This window comes from Cherax quadricarinatus, chromosome 56 (assembly GCF_038502225.1).
Source record: "Cherax quadricarinatus isolate ZL_2023a chromosome 56, ASM3850222v1, whole genome shotgun sequence".
In the NCBI taxonomy this organism is placed as follows: Eukaryota; Metazoa; Arthropoda; class Malacostraca; order Decapoda; family Parastacidae; genus Cherax; species Cherax quadricarinatus.
Genome location: NC_091347.1, coordinates 22,172,392 through 22,195,969, shown reverse-complemented (window position 1 = coordinate 22,195,969; position 23,578 = coordinate 22,172,392). Strand labels below are relative to the sequence as shown.

At 39.1% G+C, this 23,578-nt stretch overlaps 2 protein-coding genes across 11 annotated transcripts; both read left to right on the top strand.

The window, feature by feature from the left end:
• The first annotated feature begins 3,675 nt into the window (after positions 1 to 3,675).
• Positions 3,676 to 19,792, top strand: strat (RAB interacting factor STRAT). Of its 10 annotated transcripts, none has more exons than XM_053794179.2 (5): positions 5,178 to 5,224; positions 9,176 to 9,252; positions 10,159 to 10,342; positions 14,170 to 14,348; positions 17,039 to 19,792. In XM_053794179.2, the coding sequence occupies exons 3-5, from the start codon at positions 10,318 to 10,320 to the stop codon at positions 17,213 to 17,215; spliced, it is 381 nt and encodes a 126-aa protein (XP_053650154.1). In that variant the 5' UTR covers positions 5,178 to 5,224; positions 9,176 to 9,252; positions 10,159 to 10,317; the 3' UTR covers positions 17,216 to 19,792. The 10 variants fall into 10 exon arrangements, with proteins under 10 accessions (XP_053650151.1, XP_053650148.1, XP_053650153.1 ...); XM_053794171.2 differs by lacking the exon at positions 10,159 to 10,342 and adding an exon at positions 8,725 to 8,851 and having other exon boundaries at positions 5,207 to 5,224; XM_053794173.2 differs by lacking the exons at positions 5,178 to 5,224; positions 10,159 to 10,342 and adding an exon at positions 4,984 to 5,030.
• On the top strand, positions 10,348 to 12,540 carry LOC138854356 (U11/U12 small nuclear ribonucleoprotein 35 kDa protein-like; the record flags this gene model as incomplete). Its single annotated transcript, XM_070096975.1, has 1 exon — positions 10,348 to 12,540. A coding segment is annotated over one exon (732 nt), but the record flags the coding sequence as incomplete, so codon positions are not given.
• Positions 19,793 to 23,578: the final 3,786 nt, after the last annotated feature.

The following is a 23,578-nucleotide window of genomic DNA, read 5'->3' as shown; positions in this document are numbered from 1 at the left end:
TTCACAGTCATACACCTAAGGCCTCTTTATAGTTTCCAACCCTTCCTCCTCTCTTCATTCATCCCAGGGCCTCCTGCCCCAGAGCCAGCACAAGGCTTCACACCATCAACCCCTCCCCCTTTTTTGCGATGCCTCTTATCGTGACTGCTTCGACATTGCTCTTCCTTCCTCCCAGACCTCTGCGCCGGCGTCAGGACATCATCTGAGTCTGACGCCGCCGCTCTCTTCCTCGTGATGCCCTCTACATCCATGTTATCTTCTGAGGTTCCCTCACGATGAACCTCAACCTCCACCACGCCCCGTTCCACAGCACACGGCGACAACTCTCTCTTACTAGTTGGCCCGTCAACCCTGCTATGTTTTTTATCCTTACATTCCTCTACAGGCACCGCCGTGTCTCTCACCAGCTCAGGAACAACATCCTCTGCAGGCGGTGTCAATGTCCTTAACACCTCCTGAAGCTCTTCCTCTAGAGCCTGCACCTCCTCCTGCACTTGCACTTCTGTACTTGTCCTTTGTGTAGTAACAGATCCTTTTACATCACAGCTTACCTCACACATGCCATTCTCCTCTTTGGAATCCTCCACCTCTTCACTCCACAAGCGCCCAGGCCCTTGCTTGCGCACTGGGCTCTCAACAGCTATCACGCTGGTAACTGGTGCTTCACCAGTTTGCGCTGGCGCCCTCCTCAGCTTCACGCACTCTGCCGCCATATGGTCGTATGCCCCACATATTCTGCACGTACGTCTCTGTCCGGCATACGATACCATAACTTGCGTCCTGAAGTCCTCCAACACGACGTAAGACGGTATGGGATGTCTCAGAGTCATCTTCAGGGAAAAGGTACCCTCCGGACGTCCCATGTAAGCACCTGCCGTCCACTTGCCCTTTTGTGCCAGATGTACGGTTCCATATGTCTCAAAAACACTCCTTATGTCAGCCTCATCTGCCTCAAATGGGACATTACGTATCTTAACCCACGTAAAGTGGCGAGATACGTCGATCAAACGCACCTTCACAGCTGGAGTAGCGTCAAGACTCACGTCTTGGAACCTCGTCACCAAAGACTCATACACGGACGTGGAATTCAGTTTGACGAAGATTCTATAAGCCCCATTCAGGGCTACACCATACACCTCATCGTCCTGGATTCCTTAGGTCTCCCTAATCAGCGCACAACCTCACTCGACCGTGGTCAGGCAGCGAATGGATTTAAATACAGCAGCAGTGATGTGGCTACTCAAATATTAATGTAGCACAAACATTACAATAATGCTTATTATGCTACAAATATATACACTAGTCTGAGGGGCTGGCGTATGTGCTCTGTTAACTAAACCTTAATGAATTATATAATAGTATAATTTAGAAATAATGGCGACAGAACAAGATGACAACGATTTTGCTAAGGGTAATGACAAATGAGGACAAATTAGTATATAATGAGGGCATTATTATATTCGTGAGGAGTACTAAACCCATAGAAGACAGAGCACCTGTGATTGTAATGAACTACACATGTTGTCTTAAATAATATACTGGGCCTAGATTTAAGTATTATGTAAGCCTTATGATTAGTTTGCCCGAAATGCATTGCATAATTAGTGGCTTTATCTTGTCTACTTGGCTTTAGGAAAGGTAGGGGGTGTGTGGACCAGGTGTTTACAGTGAAACATATAAGTGAACAGTATTTAGATAAGGCTAAAGAGGTCTTTGTGGCATTTATGGATTTGGAAAAGGCGTATGACAGGGTGGATAGGGGGGCAATGTGGCAGATGTTGCAAGTGTATGGTGTAGGAGGTAGGTTACTGAAAGCAGTGAAGAGTTTTTACGAGGATAGTGAGGCTCAAGTTAGAGTATGTAGGAAAGAGGGAAATTTTTTCCCAGTAAAAGTAGGCCTTAGACAAGGATGTGTGATGTCACCGTGGTTGTTTAATATATTTATAGATGGGGTTGTAAGAGAAGTAAATGCGAGGCTTTTGGCAAGAGGCGTGGAGTTAAAAGATAAAGAATCACACACAAAGTGGGAGTTGTCACAGCTGCTCTTTGCTGATGACACTGTGCTCTTGGGAGATTCTGAAGAGAAGTTGCAGAGATTGGTGGATGAATTTGGTAGGGTGTGCAAAAGAAGAAAATTAAAGGTGAATACAGGAAAGAGTAAGGTTATGAGGATAACAAAAAGATTAGGTGATGAAAGATTGAATATCAGATTGGAGGGAGAGAGTATGGAGGAGGTGAACGTATTCAGATATTTGGGAGTGGACGTGTCAGCGGATGGGTCTATGAAAGATGAGGTGAATCATAGAATTGATGAGGGAAAAAGAGTGAGTGGTGCACTTAGGAGTCTGTGGAGACAAAGAACTTTGTCCTTGGAGGCAAAGAGGGGAATGTATGAGAGTATAGTTTTACCAACGCTCTTATATGGGTGTGAAGCGTGGGTGATGAATGTTGCAGCGAGGAGAAGGCTGGAGGCAGTGGAGATGTCATGTCTGAGGGCAATGTGTGGTGTGAATATAATGCAGAGAATTCGTAGTTTGGAAGTTAGGAGGAGGTGCGGGATTACCAAAACTGTTGTCCAGAGGGCTGAGGAAGGGTTGTTGAGGTGGTTCGGACATGTAGAGAGAATGGAGCGAAACAGAATGACTTCAAGAGTGTATCAGTCTGTAGTGGAAGGAAGGCGGGGTAGGGGTCGGCCTAGGAAGGGTTGGAGGGAGGGGTTAAAGGAGGTTTTGTGTGCGAGGGGCTTGGACTTCCAGCAGGCATGCGTGAGCGTGTTTGATAGGAGTGAATGGAGACAAATGGTTTTTAATACTTGACGTGCTGTTGGAGTGTGAGCAAAGTAACATTTATGAAGGGATTCAGGGAAACCGGCAGGCCGGACTTGAGTCCTGGAGATGGGAAGTACAGTGCCTGCACTCTGAAGGAGGGGTGTTAATGTTGCAGTTTAAAAACTGTAGTGTAAAGCACCCTTCTGGCAAGACAGTGATGGAGTGAATGATGGTGAAAGTTTTTCTTTTTCGGGCCACCCTGCCTTGGTGGGAATCGGCCGGTGTGATAATAAATAAAAAAAATCTTGTCTACTTCTGAATTAAATTATTTATAACTACTGTAATTTTTGTATGGTTCATGAGAAATAATATAATTTCAGTTTTAATTGCCCTTCAACTTCAAGGCTAAGGGACTTCATTAAGTACCTTGAAGGCAGGTTCCTCAACGCACGTTGAGGGGGCTTTTGATCCAAGGATTTCAACCTGATCTCGCCTCCCTTGAGTTAAACCTGACTGCTTCCCAATCCTCATGGTACTGTATGATCCAAACGTGTTTTCTTCCCCTTCCCTGAACGCAATAATAAGTAATTTAAGATACCTCCATGAAGGTGTATGATGCTCGGAGAACAAAACTGTGCTTAAATTTGATTCGCCACTAAATTCTGAATTATAACGTCAGTTACAGATGTATACATGGAAGTTTAGTTATGTGGGACATTAATTTTTTACATGAACATATAAACTTTCCATACTAATAGCGATGTATTTCACAAGAGAACAATATTATCTTTCATAGTTAACGCCCACTGGGGAAAACTCAATGTTACCAACCCAGCGAGGCAACCATGAATGTAGCAACACTATATTGTAAGAAAAGTTGATACAGTTACCTGGAGTATTCCTGGAAGGAGTTTTGGGGGTCAACACCCCCGCTGCCTGATCCATGACCAGGCCTCAAGGTGGATCAGGACCTGATCAACCAGGATGTTACTGCTGGCAGCACGTAAACCGACGCATGAACCACAGCCCGGCTGGTCAGGTACTGACTTAGGTGTCTGTCGAGCTCCCTTTTGAAGACAGCCAGGGGTATTTCCCCTTATGTATGCTGGGAGGCAGTTGAACAGTCTTGGGCCCCTGACACTTATTATGTTGTCTCTTATCGTAATCACGGCTCCCCTGCTTTTCACTGGGAGATGTTGCACTGCCTGCCCAGTCTTTTGCTTTCATAGTTAACCTTTCAAGGTATATTCCTTGATACCGGTGAGGGTTTTTTGATCTAAGTAAGTGAACCTATCCTCCCCTTCCTTGGATTCAACCTGACTTCCTCCATTCCCCAACAGAAATGTCACTTTAGCTTATTTGGGATTTTCTTAAGTAATTTGCACATGTTACTATGTAAGACAATTGTAATCACTCAAAGCTTGTTTAATTGTAGTTATGCGTAACTGTACCTAAATACTTTACTTATCCCACATAGGTCTAGCACTTCAGTCTGGTTATTTTAACAACAGTAATCCACACTGCATTAGAAGAGCACATTTCTTTGTACCAGTGACGTTAGTAAGTTTATTTAGGCACGAATACACAAGTACAATTATCATACATAGTGTAAATTACCTAGGAAAACCCTTTCCAAAATAACTTTGGGAACATTAAAAGTACAGCATGTAGATATACAATGTGATTTATTTCCACTGGGTCCCTGTTGACTTACATGCCAATTTTACAAAAAAATATACATATCAAACCGATAATTTAATTACGCACATTTTAAAAATGACTCTAATGTAAATAGGTTACTTACTTTTACATTACATGTGTTGGGGTATCCTGGGTGATTTAGTTATACATCCAGTATATTACTACGTAAGACAATTATTAAAAATATAAAAATAATAAGCCTTAATAAACTTACAAGGTTTTTTTCTTTGAGTCATTATATATATAGATAGATAGATAGATAGATATTATTATTATTATAATCAAGGGGAAGCGCTAAACCCGGAGGATTATACAGCGCCTGGGGGGGGGGATGTGGAAGGCATTCAGGCTTAATTCGGGGAACTGGAGCACAGATCCAATTTCCTAAATCAAGAGCCCCTCACCAACATCAAGGAACCTTCCTTGAGGGGAGATAGATAGATAGATATAGATAAATAGATAGATTTATACTCTGGATCACTGTGCCTGGAGTAAACATTTATAGTCAGGGTATTTTAATGTTGATCATACATCCTAGAGCTCTCATTGGCTGATGATTAGGTGACTGTTTGGTGGTTTATGGTGAGGTGTGCTGTGATTGGTGGTTGGCGGAAGATGGTAGACTGTGACTGGTGGTTAAGAGGAAGGTGTGTTGTGATTGGTAGATGTGGTGGTCCATGTGCAGCATAGCGGCCTCGGGGTCACGTTATGGTGGGTCTGTGAGTGACTGACTGCTGTGTTCCGCTGTGTTCAAGGTTCATCATCTTACTGCCTCCTTGTTACTGCTCATAGAAGAGTGATGCATTGTCTCTCTCTCTCTCTCTCTCACCTAAGAAAATGTTGATGCTGTCTCGTAGCGCTTGATAATGCTGAAACTAATTTATCAAACCCCTCAAGGGAGGTTCCTTGACGCTGGTGAGGGGCTCTTGATCTAGGGAATTGGATCTGTGCTCCAGTTCCCTGAATTAAGTCTCAATACCTTCCATCCCGTCCCCCCACAGGCGCTGTATAATCTACGGATTTAGTGCTCCCCCATGATTATAATAAATTTATCAAATATCATTAATTAAGGTGTCCCATAGCTTGAATAGCTGGCACACTCAGCTCACACACTGAGGTCCAGAGTTTGAAACTCTGGTACAGCTGGAAAACATTAAGGACGTGTTTCCATAAGACACCTGCTGTCCCTGTTCACCCATCAGTAAAATGGGTACCTGGGTGTTAGTTGACTGGTGTGGGTCGCATCCTAGGATAAAACTGACCTAATTTGCCTGAAGTGGTCAGCATAACAAGCGGCTTTCTATACAGTAGTATGTCATTGATGTCAGTTAGGCCTGTATACCTTGTACATGTACTTGTAGAAATAAAGATATTACATTATTATTATTATTGTGGGTAATTGAGTGTTGCTTCTCGGTGGATTTCGGCGAGAAAATATATAACCCCATCTATAAATATATTAAACAACCATGGTGACATCACACATCCTTGTCTAAGGCCTACTTTTACTGGGAAATAATTTTCCTCTTTTCTACATACTCTAACTTGAGCCTCACTATCCTCATAACTCTTCACTGCTGTCAGTAACCTACCTCCTACACCATACATCTGCCACATTGCCCCCCTATCCACCCTGTCATACGCCTTTTCCGAATCCATAAATGCCACAAAGACCTCTTTAGCCCTATTTAGATAAGGCTAAAGAGGTCTTTGTGGCATTTATGGATTTGGAAAAGGCGTATGACAGGGTGGATAGGGGGGCAATGTGGCAGATGTTGCAGGTGTATGGTGTAGGAGGTAGGTTACTGAAAGCAGTGAAGAGTTTTTATGAGGATAGTGAGGCTCAAGTTAGAGTATGTAGGAAAGGGAAATTATTTCCCAGTAAAAGTAGGCCTTAGACAAGGATGTGTGATGTCACCATGGTTGTTTAATATATTTATAGATGGGGTTGTAAGAGAAGTAAATGCGAGGGTCTTGGCAAGAGGCGTAGAGTTAAAAGATAAAGAATCACACATAAAGTGGGAGTTGTCACAGTTGCTCTTTGCTGATGACACTGTGCTCTTGGGAGATTCTGAAGAGAAGTTGCAGAGGTTGGTGGATGAATTTGGTAGGGTGTGCAAAAGAAGAAAATTAAAAGTGAATACAGGAAAGAGTAAGGTTATGAGGATAACAAAAAGATTAGGTGATGAAAGATTGGATATCAGATTGGAGGGAGAGAGTATGGAGGAGGTGAATGTATTCAGATATTGGAGTGGACGTGTCAGCGGATGGGTCTATGAAAGATGAGGTGAATCATAGAATTGATGAGGGGAAAAGGGTGAGTGGTACACTTAGGAGTCTGTGGAGACAAAGAACTTTGTCCTTGGAGGCAAAGAGGGGAATGTATGAGAGTATAGTTTTACCAACGCTCTTATATGGGTGTGAAGCATGCGTGATGAATGTTGCAGCGAGGAGAAGGCTGGAGGCAGTGGAGATGTCATGTCTGAGGGCAATGTGTGGTGTGAATATAATGCAGAGAATTCGTAGTTTGGAAGTTAGGAGGAGGTGCGGGATTACCAAAACTGTTGTCCAGAGGGCTGAGGAAGGGTTGTTGAGGTGGTTCGGACATGTAGAGAGAATGGAGCGAAACAGAGTGACTTCAAGAGTGTATCAGTCTGTAGTGGAAGGAAGGCGGGGTAGGGGTCGGCCTAGGAAAGGTTGGAGGGAGGGGGTAAAGGAGGTTTTGTGTGCGAGGGGCTTGGACTTCCAGCAGGCATGCGTGAGCGTGTTTGATAGGAGTGAATGGAGACAAATGGTTTTTAATACTTGACATGCTGTTGGAGTGTGAGCAAAGTAACATTTATGAAGGGTTCAGGGAAACTGGCAGGCCGGACTTGAGTCCTGGAGATGGGAAGTACAGTGCCTGCACTCTGAAGGAGGGGTGTTAATGTTGCAGTTTAAAAACTATAGTGTAAAGTGCCCTTCTGGCAAGACAGTGATGGAGTGAATGATGGTGAAAGTTTTTCTTTTTCGGGCCACCCTGCCTTGGTGGGAATCGGCCAGTGTGATAATAAAAAAATAAAAATATACTTGAAATTGCACAACATTATTATTATTATTATTAATTTTTTTTAACACATCGGCCGATTCCCACCAAAGCAGGGTGGCCCGAAAAAGAAAAACTTTCATCATCATTCACTCCATCACTGTCTTGCCAGACGGGTGCTTTACACTACAGTTTGGCTTAGCGCTTCTTTTTGATTATAATAATAATAATAATAATAATACACTACAGTTATAAAACTGCAACATTAACACCCCTCCTTCAGAGTGCAGGCACTGTACTTCCCATCTCCAGGACTCAAGTCTGGCCTGGTGGTTTCCCTGAATCCCTTCATAAATGATACTTTGCTCACATTCCAACAGCATGTCAAGTATTAAAAACCATTTGTCTCCATTCACTCCTATCAAATATGCTCACGCATGCTTGCTGGAAGTCCAAGCCCCTCGCACACAAAACCTCCTTTACCCCCTCCCTCCAACCCTTCCTAGGCTGACCCCTACTCCGCCTTCCCTCCACTACAGATTTATATGCTCTCGAAGTCATTCTGTTTTGTTCCTTTCTCTCTACATGTCCGAACCACCTCAACCTCTCCTCAGCCCTCTGGATAATAGTTTTGGTAATCCCACACCTTCTCCTAATTTCCAAACTACGAATTCTCTGCATTATATTCACACCACACATTGCCCTCAGACATGACGAGGTATTATTAATATATATTATTATTAATTATTACATTACAATAACAATTGAAACTAAACACTAAACTCACATGGGTCATACAGTGCTACAAAAAATTGTACATTGGAGATAGCATTATTTTTGTGGCAAATGATAAGAAACATAACCAAGATAACCTAATGCTTGTTTTATCCTATTGAGTTTACATTAGTGAATTGACGTCTATTTTTACTGAGCCTCAGCTCTCGACACCCCCATAGTACCTAATTTCACAACAAGAAAATTTATCAGATTCATTTTTATAATTTTTTTTCATGGAATAGGCAGTTACACGTGGCATATGATAACTGAATGAATATTTTCCTCATTCCTGCAAAGTTGCAAGCTCTTTCAGATCTCACGTTTTTGTTTTGCAAATGAATTTTCTCCTGGATTTGCTAACATTTATATGGAGCAATTTAATCCATGCTACTTCAGCTATTGGTGTTGGGTCTTCTCTTATGTTGCTATGTAAATGAAGCCTTTGCTTTCTAGGTATATGACTTTAGTCCAATAGTCCCCAACGTTTTAGTATGAAAAGGCCAATTTGAAAAGCCAGATTTGAAGGAGGGCTACAGTTGCCAGTTATATCTACATAAATCATGCATATCAGAAGTGAAAGGTGGGTGTTAGAGGTAACAATAAAGTTTTGGTGTAAAAAGCTTTAAATATTTTGTAATTGTTGACATTATGCAGTGTGGAACTTGCATAAAAGTGAATTCATAATTTCATGTGAGGGACCCATCCATTTCTTAGAAGGGCTACATGCAGTCCCTGGGGTGCAGGTTAGGGACCCCTTACGTTAAGTCTCTCTCGACTTTTTCTTGTTGCTCTTAAGTCTTATTCCATCCATCAACTTTAAAAATTGAATGGTAATCAGATACTATTATGATTTTAACATCCACCACCTTTTGACTGACATTTCTTTTTTCCCATCTGTCTACAGTGGCATGTACATCCACTACCAATGGTCACACCTATGCTGCAGACACTTTGATTTCTTAAGTGACAGTGATTTGCTACGTAAGTTGTGACCCCTATCCTTACTGTTGATGTTCTACAACACAATGTCTGTTAAAAGAAGTATTCTTGTTTCTCTTTATCTGTGTGCCCTCACCAATGATCCCTACTCTCTTGATTGTGAAATTTTAATTCTTGTCAATTCATTTTCTTGTCTGGGTTACTTTAATATGTCCTGACAGGACACCATCTCTTGATCAATTGTTCCATTTATCAGGGTATGCCAGTTTCTATTTCATATGCCTTCTCTAATGCCCTGCTCTGTTTAGTTTTCCAACCTTCTCTCTGATGGTCCCACCTCTGCTGCAGACAATCTGATTTCTTAATTGACAGTGATATGCTCCATAACCTGTGACTCGCATCCTTTCAGTTGATGCCCTTCACTCAACACTTCTTTCCCCTCTCCATCCCCTAATATCTTTTTCAACTCTGCCATGCAGTTAAAAAGATATTGAGCAAGCTTTTGTGCATGTTTTGTTCATCCTGAGAGCATAGTAGACTAGGGAGGACTACTATGACATTTGCTGCTTAACAGGAAAGAGTTAAATGCTTGGTTACTTTGCTCCCTAATGTATTATTTTGTTTCTTAGCAGAATTATACTGACTGGAATGCTGTTCTACAGTTGATGACCATATAGAGTAACAATGAAAATCTTAGTGATATGAACACGTAAAAAGATAGTGACTGGAAAATAATGTGGAGTTGACTAGCTAAGCTGTAATAAGTGTAAAAGTGTGGATAATGCATACAGAGAGGGGTTTCACATTAAAAAATAAATCATGATGAGAGTATTCAGTCCAAGTTGCCTTGCTGCAGTAAGAAGCTGCATACTGATTGAGTGACTAATTATTTTTATTATTTTTGGTAATGTTGTAGCTATTCCCTAAATTTCATGTTCACTGTTACAGGGGTTGATGCAGGAAAGGAATGAAGACTACTTCCATAACAAACAAAGACTTCAACTTGTTACATTATCAGAACAAAGGAGATTGAAGAATATTTATCACTAAGCAAAGAAAAATCATTTGTTTGTTTATATGAATTGATAAAACAGGTGAAGTGACATAATGAGTGATTGGTCTCCTATTGCTCGTGAGTATGACCCTCTTGCTGCTGGTAGTATAGATGGTACGGACACAGAACCCCATGACCGAGCAGTATGGAGGGCAATGAATGCTCATTATGTACCCCCTGATATTCGGTCTAAACCAGAATACACATTATTTGTTGGGCGTTTGCCTCGTAACTTTAGGGAAGATCAATTGTCTGAGAAATTCTCTAGATTTGGTGCACTTCAGAGTGTTCATTTAATAAGAGACATTGTCACTGGCCATAGTCGAGGCTACGGTTTTGTGGAATTTCGGCATGAGCGCGATGCACTGCATGCTTTCAGAGAATGTAATGGTCTGGAGATTGAAGGGCATCCAATAATAGTTAATTGGGAAGCTGGGCATAGAATGAAGGGCTGGATTCCAAGGAGACTGGGGGGAGGGTGGGGCGGTCGGAAAGAGGCCGGGCAGCTTAGATTTGGGTGTCGTGATCGCTTGTGGAGGAAACCTATTGTCATACATTCTAAGCATTCTTCAGGAAACACAGCATCTAGAGGAAGGTATAGAGATAATAGCAGGTTCATTGACAGCCGAAGACATAGGTATAGTGATACACCGGTTGACAGAGGTCAAGGTAGTAAACAACAACGACATCAAGATGAAGGGATACAGGAGAGAGAGAGATGTTATGATCATAGAAGAGACAGAAGCAGAGACAGAAGGGATAATGTCTCTCGACAGAGAGATGGCCACAAAGGAAAACACTCTTCAAAAGAATGACAAGTTTAAGAAAGTTTTGCAATCATAAAGCAATTTTTTTTTAAATAATTTCTTTGTATAGATTTACCCTATACTGTATTAGAATATTGACATAGCCAAGCAAATATTATATTTTAGTTATGCTCCACGTAGGAATTCTTAACTAGTACTTTCCACTTCAGGAGCAAAACATCACTGTCAGCAATTCACTTAGCTAAAATGCAGCTTATGCTTAGTTTGATTTATATTCCAGTCCCCCTTCAGCTTAGTGAAATTGATGATGATGATAATTATATTATTACTGTATTACTTCTGTATATCTCTCTTCATAGTCTGCATATAAATTAAGGAAAACATTGATTGAAAATGTAGACAAATTCCTAAAGCAGAATAAATGCAAATTCAAGTAGAAACACTGATTATACAGCAGAGATCATCAGTTATCCAGCAATTGGTTATCCTTCGTGCAAAGTTATCAGGTGGTGGTGGTGTTTGATCTTGCACATAGAGAGATAATGCAAAAAAGAAATGTGCAAAATAAAGGGACCATAAGTAAATGATGTGGTTATCAGTGCACCCTTCCTACTGAAGAGGTTGGATAACAGATGAGCTACTATTTGGAACATTAGATAATTAATATGAGAAAGTAAGATGCAGTATAATGCCAGACTTCTTGAAGGTAAATTACCTTATGTGTGAAGAATGTTTGTACAGTACAGTGAGGGGGCTCTTGATCCAAGGAATTTATCTTCTTCCCTTGGATAAAAAATGATTGCCTCTCATTCCCTAGGCACTATATGACTCCTATGCATTAAGAGTTTCTCCCTAATATGTAATAATAATGCAGAGCAGTTGAGCTTCATTTGCTACCATTTGAGATTGCTCATCATAGCAATATGACAGTGTTTGTAGGCTACCAAGTTGAGGATTACTGACAAAGTAATGGGATGAGAAGACTGGACAGTAAAACTAAAATGTATATGACAAGTGACAGGGGAGTCAGGATCTGCATGATTCTCAATGAATATGCAGTAGTTCTCCCCTCCAGGAAGGTTTCTTAATGCCAGTGAGAGGGTTCTTAATGCCAGAAATTGGACCTGCCCTTCCCTTCCCAGAATTGAACATGAATGCCTCCCATTTCCCCAGGCACTATATGGTTCCCTACAAGTTTATTGCTCCTTGATAAATGTAACAATAATAATAATTAATAATGAAGTAGTTAGTATTTAGAAAATTATTCAAATTCATGTCAACAAAATTGTTATGGCAAACATTTTACAGATATAATGTTCAAAGATTGATTCCAATTTCTTGTTATTTTGAAATTACTGGTATTCCACATTCAGAGTTTCCCTTCTGTTTATACCAGTATAATTAACCTACATTACTAGAAAATGAGAAAAATTTAAAGTTATGTTGATAATTTATATACATATTAAAATGGAAGTTGAATCATCATGAAAAGAAATGTCATAAATGTATGTATATAGCCTCTCTCCTACAGAGAATACAGGAAGATTCATAATTACAAATTTTGAAGCCAATATTTGATGCTCAAGATATATACAGGCCTAGCCTAAAAAGGTGAGGTTCATTGGGTGGCTGAAAATATCTTTTTAAACTATAAGGACACTTTCTTAATGCAATAGACTCTACTATTTATTTGTGACTTTTTTTTCTTTTATCATTACCATCAGTAGTTAGATCAAATTAATAATGTTGGTACATTAATGTTAATACTTTTAATAATAATATATGGGCATTATTAGAGGACGATACGTTATTTTGTTTTTACTTCAGCTGTATTCATTGACTAAACAGCATGTGAAGATCATGGAACCATGGAACTTATTTTGAAGTACAGTGTCTGATTATGTAAACAACTATTTGTTTTCTTGCGGCTATAACAAATGCATGTTGTAAAATTTGTACTTTAATTAATGCCTGTGTATACCATTTCTCCAGAGTATATCAGTGGATTATTTTAGCTTGTGTTGTCCTTAGAGAAAGGCTTCATTGGCACATTTAACAACAAATCCAAAATTATACACTTCAGTGCTCTTTATTTATTGTTTTAATAATGTCTGATATACTACATAGCTCAGCAAGCACGCTTCTATATTTACCTCTTTTTCCCATTTTATCCCAGAATGTTTAATAATCTAGTATGACAGTCCTCTTGAATTTTTTGGCTTCATTTTATGTTTTAATTATTTTGCCAGTATCATAGTTACTGTACCTGCATGTCTATAACATAATACAGTATTACAAAATACAGGTAAGGTTTAACTTTCGGATGTGCCTAAAATGTTAAAAATTTTGCTCCTGATGATGATGTTGCAAGAGTATCTACTATCATCCATGAGTTTGTTTCATTGTTTCCCTCCTTTTGAAGTTACTGATATATGCCTCCACTTTTTTAGATGCCTTCTTATTTAATTTTGCTTAATAAGAAGCGCCATTCTTCCTCCATAAGCTATGCATGTCATAAGAAGCGACTAAAATGCCAGGAACAAAGGGGCTTGTAACCCCTTCTCCTGTATAAATTAGTACTAAATTTAAAAAGAAAAACTTTCATTTTTTTTATTAGGTCACCCTGCCTCGGTAGGATAGGGCCAGTTTGTTGAAAAAAAAAAATCTTTTCTTTTTCTTATTAGGTCACCCTACCTCAGTGGGATACAGCTGATTTATTAAAAAAAAAAATTCTCACTATAAAGTCAATGTACTGGAAAACACACTCACACACACATCTTTAAGAGAAACTATAATGATATACAAGAGTATCTTCTATCATCCATGAGTTTGTTTCATTGTTTCTCTCCTTTTGAAGTTATTGATATATGCCTCCACTTTTTTAGATGCCCTACTTTGATGATACATACTTTGTTGTATTTTAGTACAGTATTTCTACAATTATAGATCAGAGGATAAGAAATTGTTTAATAAAGCACATGCAGTACTGCTACCAACTTTTCTGTACTCGACTGAAGAAGCCTACTGTGTAGGCGAAATGTTTCGAAATAAAGATAACTAACTGTTGCATATGTGTCTTACCTAACAGCAAAAAGAATTATTGAAATATGTGACAAGCTGTAATTTTTTTTTTTTCAGTTTGCAGTATGGCAGATGTGAGTAGTTTAGTGAGTGAAGGGCAGAACAGCCATATTGTGGTGTGTACACATTGTGAGTCTCGAGTCCTCTCCCCACAGTCTGCTACCCTCCTCAAAAAATCTTATCCGCTGCCAATGCCAACACAACCAAAAAATCAGCTTTCTACACTTACAGAGGATGTGAGCACTATTTCTAAAAGATTTGTATGCATATTTTTACTAGATACTTATTAACTGCATTGTATTATATTTAAAGGGAAGCACTGAGCTTGAATGTGTCATACTGCCCCTGGGTTTAATCCAAGGAAAGGGAAAAGTGGCACTCTGTAACAAATACAGCCACTCCTCACATAACGACAGAGTTCCGTTCCTAAGGCCTCCTCAGTAAAGGAATTCGTCACTAAGTGAAGGGCATACTATAATGTTAGTGGGTTTGTGTCAACCATCTTTGATATTGTTTTAATGTCACCTTGTACCATTTATAACATTTCTGTTATATTTTTTAAATGTTTATGCAGTAGTGCACTGTACAGTGGCATCTTGACTTACGAGTGCCAACGTATGAGTTTTCCAAGTTACAAACCGTCACTCGATCGATTTTTTGCTTTGAGTTGTGAGCCAAAATCCAAGTTATGAACAGGCTTCAGATACACCGCCACTAGTTGGCGCAGCGAATGCCACAATATCAGCCCAGCATCATAAGTAAGATTATTCAGGTATACACAAATACAGTTACACAGATTATCATACATAGCAGCATATATGTAGAGAACCTAGGATAACCCAAAAAAGTCAAAGTGACTTATTTCCAGTACATGGCTTGGGCTTACCATATATTATTTTTGGTAAATATTTTTTTTCTCAGTTGTTTTTGACCTATCTTATTGAAACTTGGGAAATGTATGATGGAAAGATGCTTCTCAACATACACCAAAAATGAAAGAAATCGGATGATAAATAACGGAGTTCACTTCTCAGCCATTAGCCGCCCCTTAGTAGCTAATGGCTGAGATATATTACAGAAATAGATATGATTTTGAGTGGTTTCACAACAAAAAGGACCTTGAAATTGAGCTCAAATTAGCAGACATGTTCGATGTTTGCCGTGTTCAAGAGTAAACAAATGACGTCACCATCCAATACGTGTCCAACTGGCCAATCTAATACACAGTCACGAATGGGTTGACATTATTTATACAATTATTACAGTAATGCAGCAGTCTGTATAACAGTAAATTTTCAATTTTTTTGTGAATAAAAATTAAAAATGGAAAGTAAGAGTAATATAAGATGGGCCTGGAGACATGACTAATGAACAGGGAATATGTTATTTTAGTGCCAGGAATGTCTGCATTGTTTATTCTGAACCCTATTTTGAAACTGGTATCTTTTGAAATTTTTGTGAAATTGGCCAAATTGCCAATTTTTAACCAGTTTATTGGGTAGAAATAGGTGAATGGGCAGTTTATTGTACTCAGTCAACAGAACTGAAGTAAGTTTATTCAGGCATACTCAAATACAGTTACATAGATTATCATACACAGCAGTGTATGTATAGAGAGCCTAGGATAACCCAAATAAGTCAGACAGAATTACTTTTTTCCAGTGGGGTCCTTCTGTTACTTTATCAATAATATTACCGGGAAGGTAACACTACACACGGGGCAAGCCCATGGAGAGGGGTGAGGGCACTTCCCTACACACGGATTGCGCACTGTTGTTCACACTGTCTTGCTTACAATAAACAATATTTATTTGTTTCCCATGCACATAATGAAAGATGAGGGTATTTGACTCCTTAACACCAGTATGTTCCCATCATCTTCACCTACACACCCTGCCTCTTTCCCTTCTGCCATGGCATGGGGGAAGAGGCACTGACTAGTCCCAACCTCGTTACTCTCAATGCCACATTGCTTCCCACACCATATGCCTCTAATTATTCCATGCATTGACACGTATTCATTTTTAAGTTAACATGAAGCATGGCGCCTATGCTGCAGGTAGATGTGTTTATGGAGGCCTTCCAAGTTTTGTATATATGCGGCTGGCACCCAGTCATAGTAAGTCCGGGGCAGTCCCCACTAACACCACTCAAGTTATTTTGCCAAATTTCTTTTTTCTAACTATGGATCCTAAGAAAGTAAGTGCAAAGGACAGTGCTGAGAAGAAGAAGAGGATGATGTCCATTGAATTAAAGCATGAAATCATAGAAAAACACGAGTGAGGTGTGAGTGTAGTCGACTCATAGTCTGACCTTCTACCTCTGCCAGCATCTTCTGTTAGTCCAAGTCATCTGATCTCCTAGGTAAATACACTTTATAAAACCAGTTTATTTCTTTACATTCTCTTTTATTATGTTTTTATACAATAGTATTTCTTTATTTATAAATAATTATTCGTAAATACATTTTACTTATTTAAAAATTCGTAACCAAAAAAATTGGGGTGGTTTTTTGGAGGCTGGAACGGATTAATGGCATTTCAATTAATTTCAATGAGGAAAATTGATCCGATGTACTGTACGAGCAAACTGAGTTACGAGCTCGGTCACAGAATGAATTAAACTCGTAAGTCAAGGTAGCACTGTATATTGTAATAAACAGAATAGAATAAATCAGCTCTGATATACATTATTTTGGTATGCATGCTGGTCAGAGAGTCTGTCACAAGCCCGAGTCGTCGGTAAACAAATAAGTCACTAAGTGAGGAGAGGCTGTATTTGCTTGTAATTCCTCTGTCATATGCTCTTTAATTCCATCTGATATTAATCACAACTTTTATTAAGAGATTTAACTTTCATTATTGGGAAAAATAGTATATTTCAAGGAAAGCTGTTCAGAAATATTCATTTGATTCTTTCCCCATAGCTCAGCGAGTGGTGGGTAGTAGACGACATGTTCACATTTGACAACATTGGATTCTCACACTCGGTTGGCAGCACAAAATACCTGGTATGTGCAGACTGTGAACGAGGACCTGTGGGTTGGCATGACAACAATACTAGGAAAAGCTATGTAGCATTGACAAGAGTGAAGCATGCATAGTTTGAATGCTTTCTTGAAATTGTATATTTTTGTTAAAAATATTGATTCATAAAAGTTAGTAACAACAAATATGAAAAATGTCTGTAATAGTAGTACAGCTGTTCATAAGATAAAGTAGGAAGATCTTGATTTTATTATTATTTATATTACTATTTTTACATTGGTCATTAGTAACAGATACCATTTAGTTGTCAGATTGTCATGCAGCTTGGGTATATTGGGTATATGTACTGTATTGCTTGAAAGTTGTGTTGATACCTGGCAGTCTGCATTTTCCTGTGTTTTGGATGAAAAGTCGATGATTTTTACACGTGATGTTGCAGTGCTCACATTATTGCTTTAGGTTGCACAAATGCTCATGTGCTTAGGTTTGCTTACTAAGTTTTTTAGCAAAACTAGTAAAAGGAAATTTTATATGTAAATTTACACACATTCCACACACTGATTATCTGTTGGGAAAATACTGAGTATGATATAAAGATGTTTCAGTATTTTGGTTGTGATGTCACTTTACAGGAATGATGATTGTGGTCAGTCACAAAACATTTTGTAATACTTTTTTGCAATAAGAAAGCCAGTTTGGAATGGTAATATTTCTGTTGCATGAAATGTACATGCATAAAACATTTCATGACGTCTCTCTCACCTATGGCTACATGAAAGTCACAGGTTGATAAACCATGAGGTTTCCACTGCATTTAAAACACATTATCAAGGAATTATTCAAGAATTTTTTTTTTTTACAAATACAGTAGTTGGTCTAGAAATAAAAACTAGCTAAACTAGTAATCCTTGGCTAGATAGGTTAATATATTTGTAGGGAGGTGCTAAAACTATAGGGGTCATAGAGTGCCTGGGGAATGGAAGGCAATCAGATTTCATCCAAGGAAGATAAAGATGTACTTCAAAATCCTTAGATCAAGAGCCCTTCATTATCAAGACCCTGCGCCTCCCCTTGAAGGGCTGGATGAGTTAACATGCAGTTGTATCAACACACTCGCTGGGTATGCACAAGTGCCTGAAATATTAAAATATAGCCACTCTAAATTTTCCACATACTAAGTTTTTACTTAGCGCTGGCTTTTTTTCCTCTAACATTTCTCCATTTGCTCTGGAGATTCCTTGACTATAACTCACCCAGTCACATGATGGGGAATATCTTTAATAATTGCTCAAATACGAATAGCTACTCAAATAATTAGTCACTAAAAATCTCAATACCCTTTGCAGCTTTATCTATTTATTCAAATAAATGATTATTAATGGAAATGTTACCTTAAAATGTTTAACTTTAAAAGACCCTGTTCATATGCTTAGTTTATATGCAGTACATCTCATGTACTGTACAATATTTATTATATACAGTATATGATCTTTTTTGTGCCTTCTAACTGTGTTAAGTATCCCAAGACATTATTAGCAATAAATTTATAGCTTCATTGTGGTTTCCAAACTATGATTATACAGTAATAATAAAATTATGATATACAGCATTAAATCATAATTTAATTGCTGGTATCAACTGTTATCTTGCAGTTGTTGTTCTTAGGGAGCTCTTTGTACTTAAATTCATGGCAGTCAGGGAGTTTCATTCAAGTAATCTGCTGTACACATCTTGATGTCATAGTGTGGATGTCATTATGCCAACAATCATTTGGTATATTAAACATATACTGATATTGGTAACCTGAGTGAAGGAATGAAATGTTTGTATACTTTAAAAATATATTCTTACTGGGTAATAACTATATAAATTGCTTGAAATTTCTGAATCAATTGCATTTCAAAATATACAGCAGTGGCCATATATCCACAAGAATGTGCAGCAGCAGTCATGATTTTTTAAAATTTTACCGACTTTTATTTTTAGAAATGTTTAAGCTTTCGAAAATGTAATTGAATATCATGTAATAGCATTTTAACATTTGAAAAAGATTAACTGCTATTTAAATAAGCTCACTGTGAAGTCAAAATAGAGCAGCAAATAAGCTGTAATATTCCCTATGATGAACACTGCATGTATCCAAAGGTTGTGTTGTAGGTTTAAACTAATTTTTTACTGCTTTTTTTTTTTTTTTACTATTCTGTCAGTAGAAATAAAGGTTAGGATTAACAGTGCTAGAGTATGTATATAAAATTAGAGGTAATATTTCATTACAGGAGGTTCCCAGCTTACAGATGAGCTGTGTTCCTGAGTTTCAACTTACTAATGATGTGGTTGTAACCCTGAATTGATTGTCCTGTAGCAAATGACAAAAGTATGGTTATGTCTCATACACATTTGTAACAAAAAATCATAATTCATAAAAAATTATTTTCTCAGCATTATATTTTTGGATCTTGTTTATTAGTGGTTCATTGTATCTCAGGCATTCCTAAATCAGGGGCCTTCTGTTTGGAAATAATTATGTAAGCATACTTATATACAGTCAAAGACACTAGAAATGAGTTAAAAGTTTTCACTGGTTCTGTATATCCATCTATGGTGGCTTGGTTTCAGTGGCTTAAAAAATACCAGAGATTGTACAAGAATTTTTAGTGTGATGCATCTTTAATAAAGAATACCCAGTATGAAAAGCTATTATTTTCCTAACATTATTTATTATATTTATGAAAAATGCTAAACTCACAAGAGCCATTCAGTGCTACACAGCAAAAGTGAAAAGAGATGGTTGAGAAGTGGAGGTGTTAGGGAAAGGGCACTGACAGACAGGGAGGAATGAGGTCACAGGGTCATGTTAGTTTAAAAGACATAGGGTATCATCCTATACGTAAGACGCAGAGGCTATTAAAGAGTGACATCATTCGGAAGAACACTCAAGATTTTTGGCACAAAAAATGCACAATATTAGAACTAAAATTGTCAAATTGGTAATTACCTAATCCAAGAACAATTCCATCCATCTTCTAAGTGGTTATACCAGGTTATTTCACAAATAACTAAAAAAGGCACAATACCGTGACTGGAACGATACACAAATAACTCGCACATAAAAGAGAGAAGCTTACGACGACGTTTCGGTCTGACTTGGACCATTGACAAAGTCACACTAACCAGAAGTGGAGCAGGACGGCTATATATAGGCAGGAAGAGGTGGTGGTAGTAGTAGTACAAGAATGGTATATAATACCGACAAGATGAAATTAAGACACGCGCAACACCCGGGCATCCCTATTGCAGACATTTCGCCATCCAGCCAGCCACTGGATGGCGAAACGTCCACAACAAAGACAGCCAGACGTCGCACATGTGTCTTTAATTTCATCAGTAGTTGTAGTGGTAGTAGTAGTAGAAGAGGTAGTAGTAGTGGTAGTGGTAGAAGTGGGAAATAAGGACGAGCCAGTCAAATACAAAGGAAGGGGAGCACTGCAAGAGAGCTAGGTGCCCACTGAGGGAGAGCAAGCGCACTATGATAATTGTTGTACTTATGTGTACCTGTGCCTAAATAAACTTACCTACTTAAATAACAATGAACAGCGGGCACTTGACCATGCCAATAGTAGCATGAACCTTTCCCTGGTTACAAGACACTAACACCAAGAAGCGTTAAACCTGGCAATCACATTTGATTGGCTTGCCACCATTCAGATTCACTCCCTCTTAGCCTCATGGGCCCTATTGTATCTGCTCTTAAAACTATGTATGGAGCCTGCCTCCAACAGTTCCTCACTAATATCATTCCACTTCTCAATCACTCTGATATTGAACCTCTCAAGGGAGGTTCCTTGATGCTGGTGAGGGGCTGTCAATCTAAGGAATTGGATCTGTGTCCCAATTCCATGAATTAAGTCTGAATGCCTTCCATCCTATCCCCCACAGGCACTGTATAATCCCTACGGGTTTAGCTTTCCCATAATAATAATAATAATAATCTGATACCAGTAAAATACTCCCTGACATCCCTGTGGCTCATCTGTGTCTTAAAACTTCCAGCTTTACATGTTAATAAACTGCAAATTCAATTCCTTCCTTGATAATAAAACTAATGCAACTAATACAGACAGGGACTGATGGAAACCCCAGGTGGGAGTGCAAATATTGTTCTAGCTGCACCATTCAGTAAAGACTGAAGCCTTTTCAGCAGGTTATGGTTTTTCAATGGTCATATCTTCTCAAGAATGCACTAAACCCAAATGCCACACAGCACCTGGAAAATGGGAGGTAATCAGGTTTGATCCAATGAAGGAAACATCCCTGAAGGAGTACCTTCAAAGGATTGAGAAAACTTCTTTCTCCAAGGTTTTCGTTTATAACTTAAGAATGCTTCGTCTGGTAAAATTTTCAAATAAACCCTTCAAAGGAGGCTCCTTGATGTTGGTGAGAGCTCTTCATCCAATAAATTGGAATCCTGTTCCCCCCACACTTAAAAGCAGGGCAAAGATCTGATAATTGATACCTGCAACTACAAATAGATGAGCACACACACACACACACACAACAGTCTGAGTACATACACACACAACGATAATATGTTACACAATGCTGTCATGGACCTCAATGACCTCTTCCTCTTTTTTTTTTTTTTTTTTTTTTTTTGGCCTTTATCTTCAATGCCATATATGCTGTGCACGAGGCGATTTTCTAAAGAGTGTACAAAGAGATACCCTGCACTTTGTAGAAGTATGATTTGCTTTGAATTTGACTTTACTTTTCCTCCTCCCTTCATTTTATCTTCCTTTTTTCCCTTCCTTTAATTTTCTTGTTTTTTTCTACTTTCCCCTCCATCTTTCTCTTAATCCCATTTTCCTCTTTGTACATCTACACTTACCGATTCTCTTATTCTACCCATTTCTCCTTCCCTACAAGACTTTATTCTCACATTTTTAAATTTACAAAAAAGTATACTGTATATTATTTTTTTTTTATTATCACACCGGCCGATTCCCACCAAGGCAGGGTGGCCCGAAAAAGAAAAACTTTCACCATCATTCACTCCATCACTGTCTTGCCAGAAGGGTGCTTTACACTACAGTTTTTAAACTGCAACATTAACACCCCTCCTTCAGAGTGCAGGCACTGTACTTCCCATCTCCAGGACTCAAGTCCGGCCTGCCGGTTTCCCTGAATCCCTTCATAAATGTTACTTTGCTCACACTCCAACAGCACGTCAAGTATTAAAAACCATTTGTCTCCATTCACTCCTATCAAACACGCTCACGCATGCCTGCTGGAAGTCCAAGCCCCTCGCACACAAAACCTCCTTTACCCCCTCCCTCCAACCCTTCCTAGGCCGACCCCTACCCCGCCTTCCTTCCACTACAGACTGATACACTCTTGAAGTCATTCTGTTTCGCTCCATTCTCTCTACATGTCCGAACCACCTCAACAACCCTTCCTCAGCCCTCTGGACAACAGTTTTGGTAATCCCGCACCTCCTCCTAACTTCCAAACTACGAATTCTCTGCATTATATTCACACCACACATTGCCCTCAGACATGACATCTCCACTGCCTCCAGCCTTCTCCTCGCTGCAACATTCATCACCCACGCTTCACACCCATATAAGAGCGTTGGTAAAACTATACTCTCATACATTCCCCTCTTTGCCTCCAAGGACAAAGTTCTTTGTCTCCACAGACTCCTAAGTGCACCACTCACTCTTTTTCCCTCATCAATTCTATGATTCACCTCATCTTTCATAGACCCATCCGCTGACACGTCCACTCCCAAATATCTGAATACGTTCACCTCCTCCATACTCTCTCCCTCCAATCTGATATTCAATCTTTCATCACCTAATCTTTTTGTTATCCTCATAACCTTACTCTTTCCTGTATTCACCTTTAATTTTCTTCTTTTGCACACCCTACCAAATTCATCCACCAATCTCTGCAACTTCTCTTCAGAATCTCCCAAGAGCACAGTGTCATCGGCAAAGAGCAGCTGTGACAACTCCCACTTTGTGTGTGATTCTTTATCTTTTAACTCCACGCCTCTTGCCAAGACCCTCGCATTTACTTCTCTTACAACCCCATCTATAAATATATTAAACAACCACGGTGACATCACACATCCTTGTCTAAGGCCTACTTTTACTGGGAAAAAATTTCCCTCTTTCCTACATACTCTAACTTGAGCCTCACTATCCTCGTAAAAACTCTTCACTGCTTTCAGTAACCTACCTCCTACACCATACACTTGCAACATCTGCCACATTGCCCCCCTATCCACCCTGTCATACGCCTTTTCCAAATCCATAAATGCCACAAAGACCTCTTTAGCCTTATCTAAATACTGTTCACTTATATGTTTCACTGTAAACACCTGGTCCACACACCCCCTACCTTTCCTAAAGCCTCCTTGTTCATCTGCTATCCTATTCTCCGTCTTACTCTTAATTCTTTCAATTATAACTCTACCA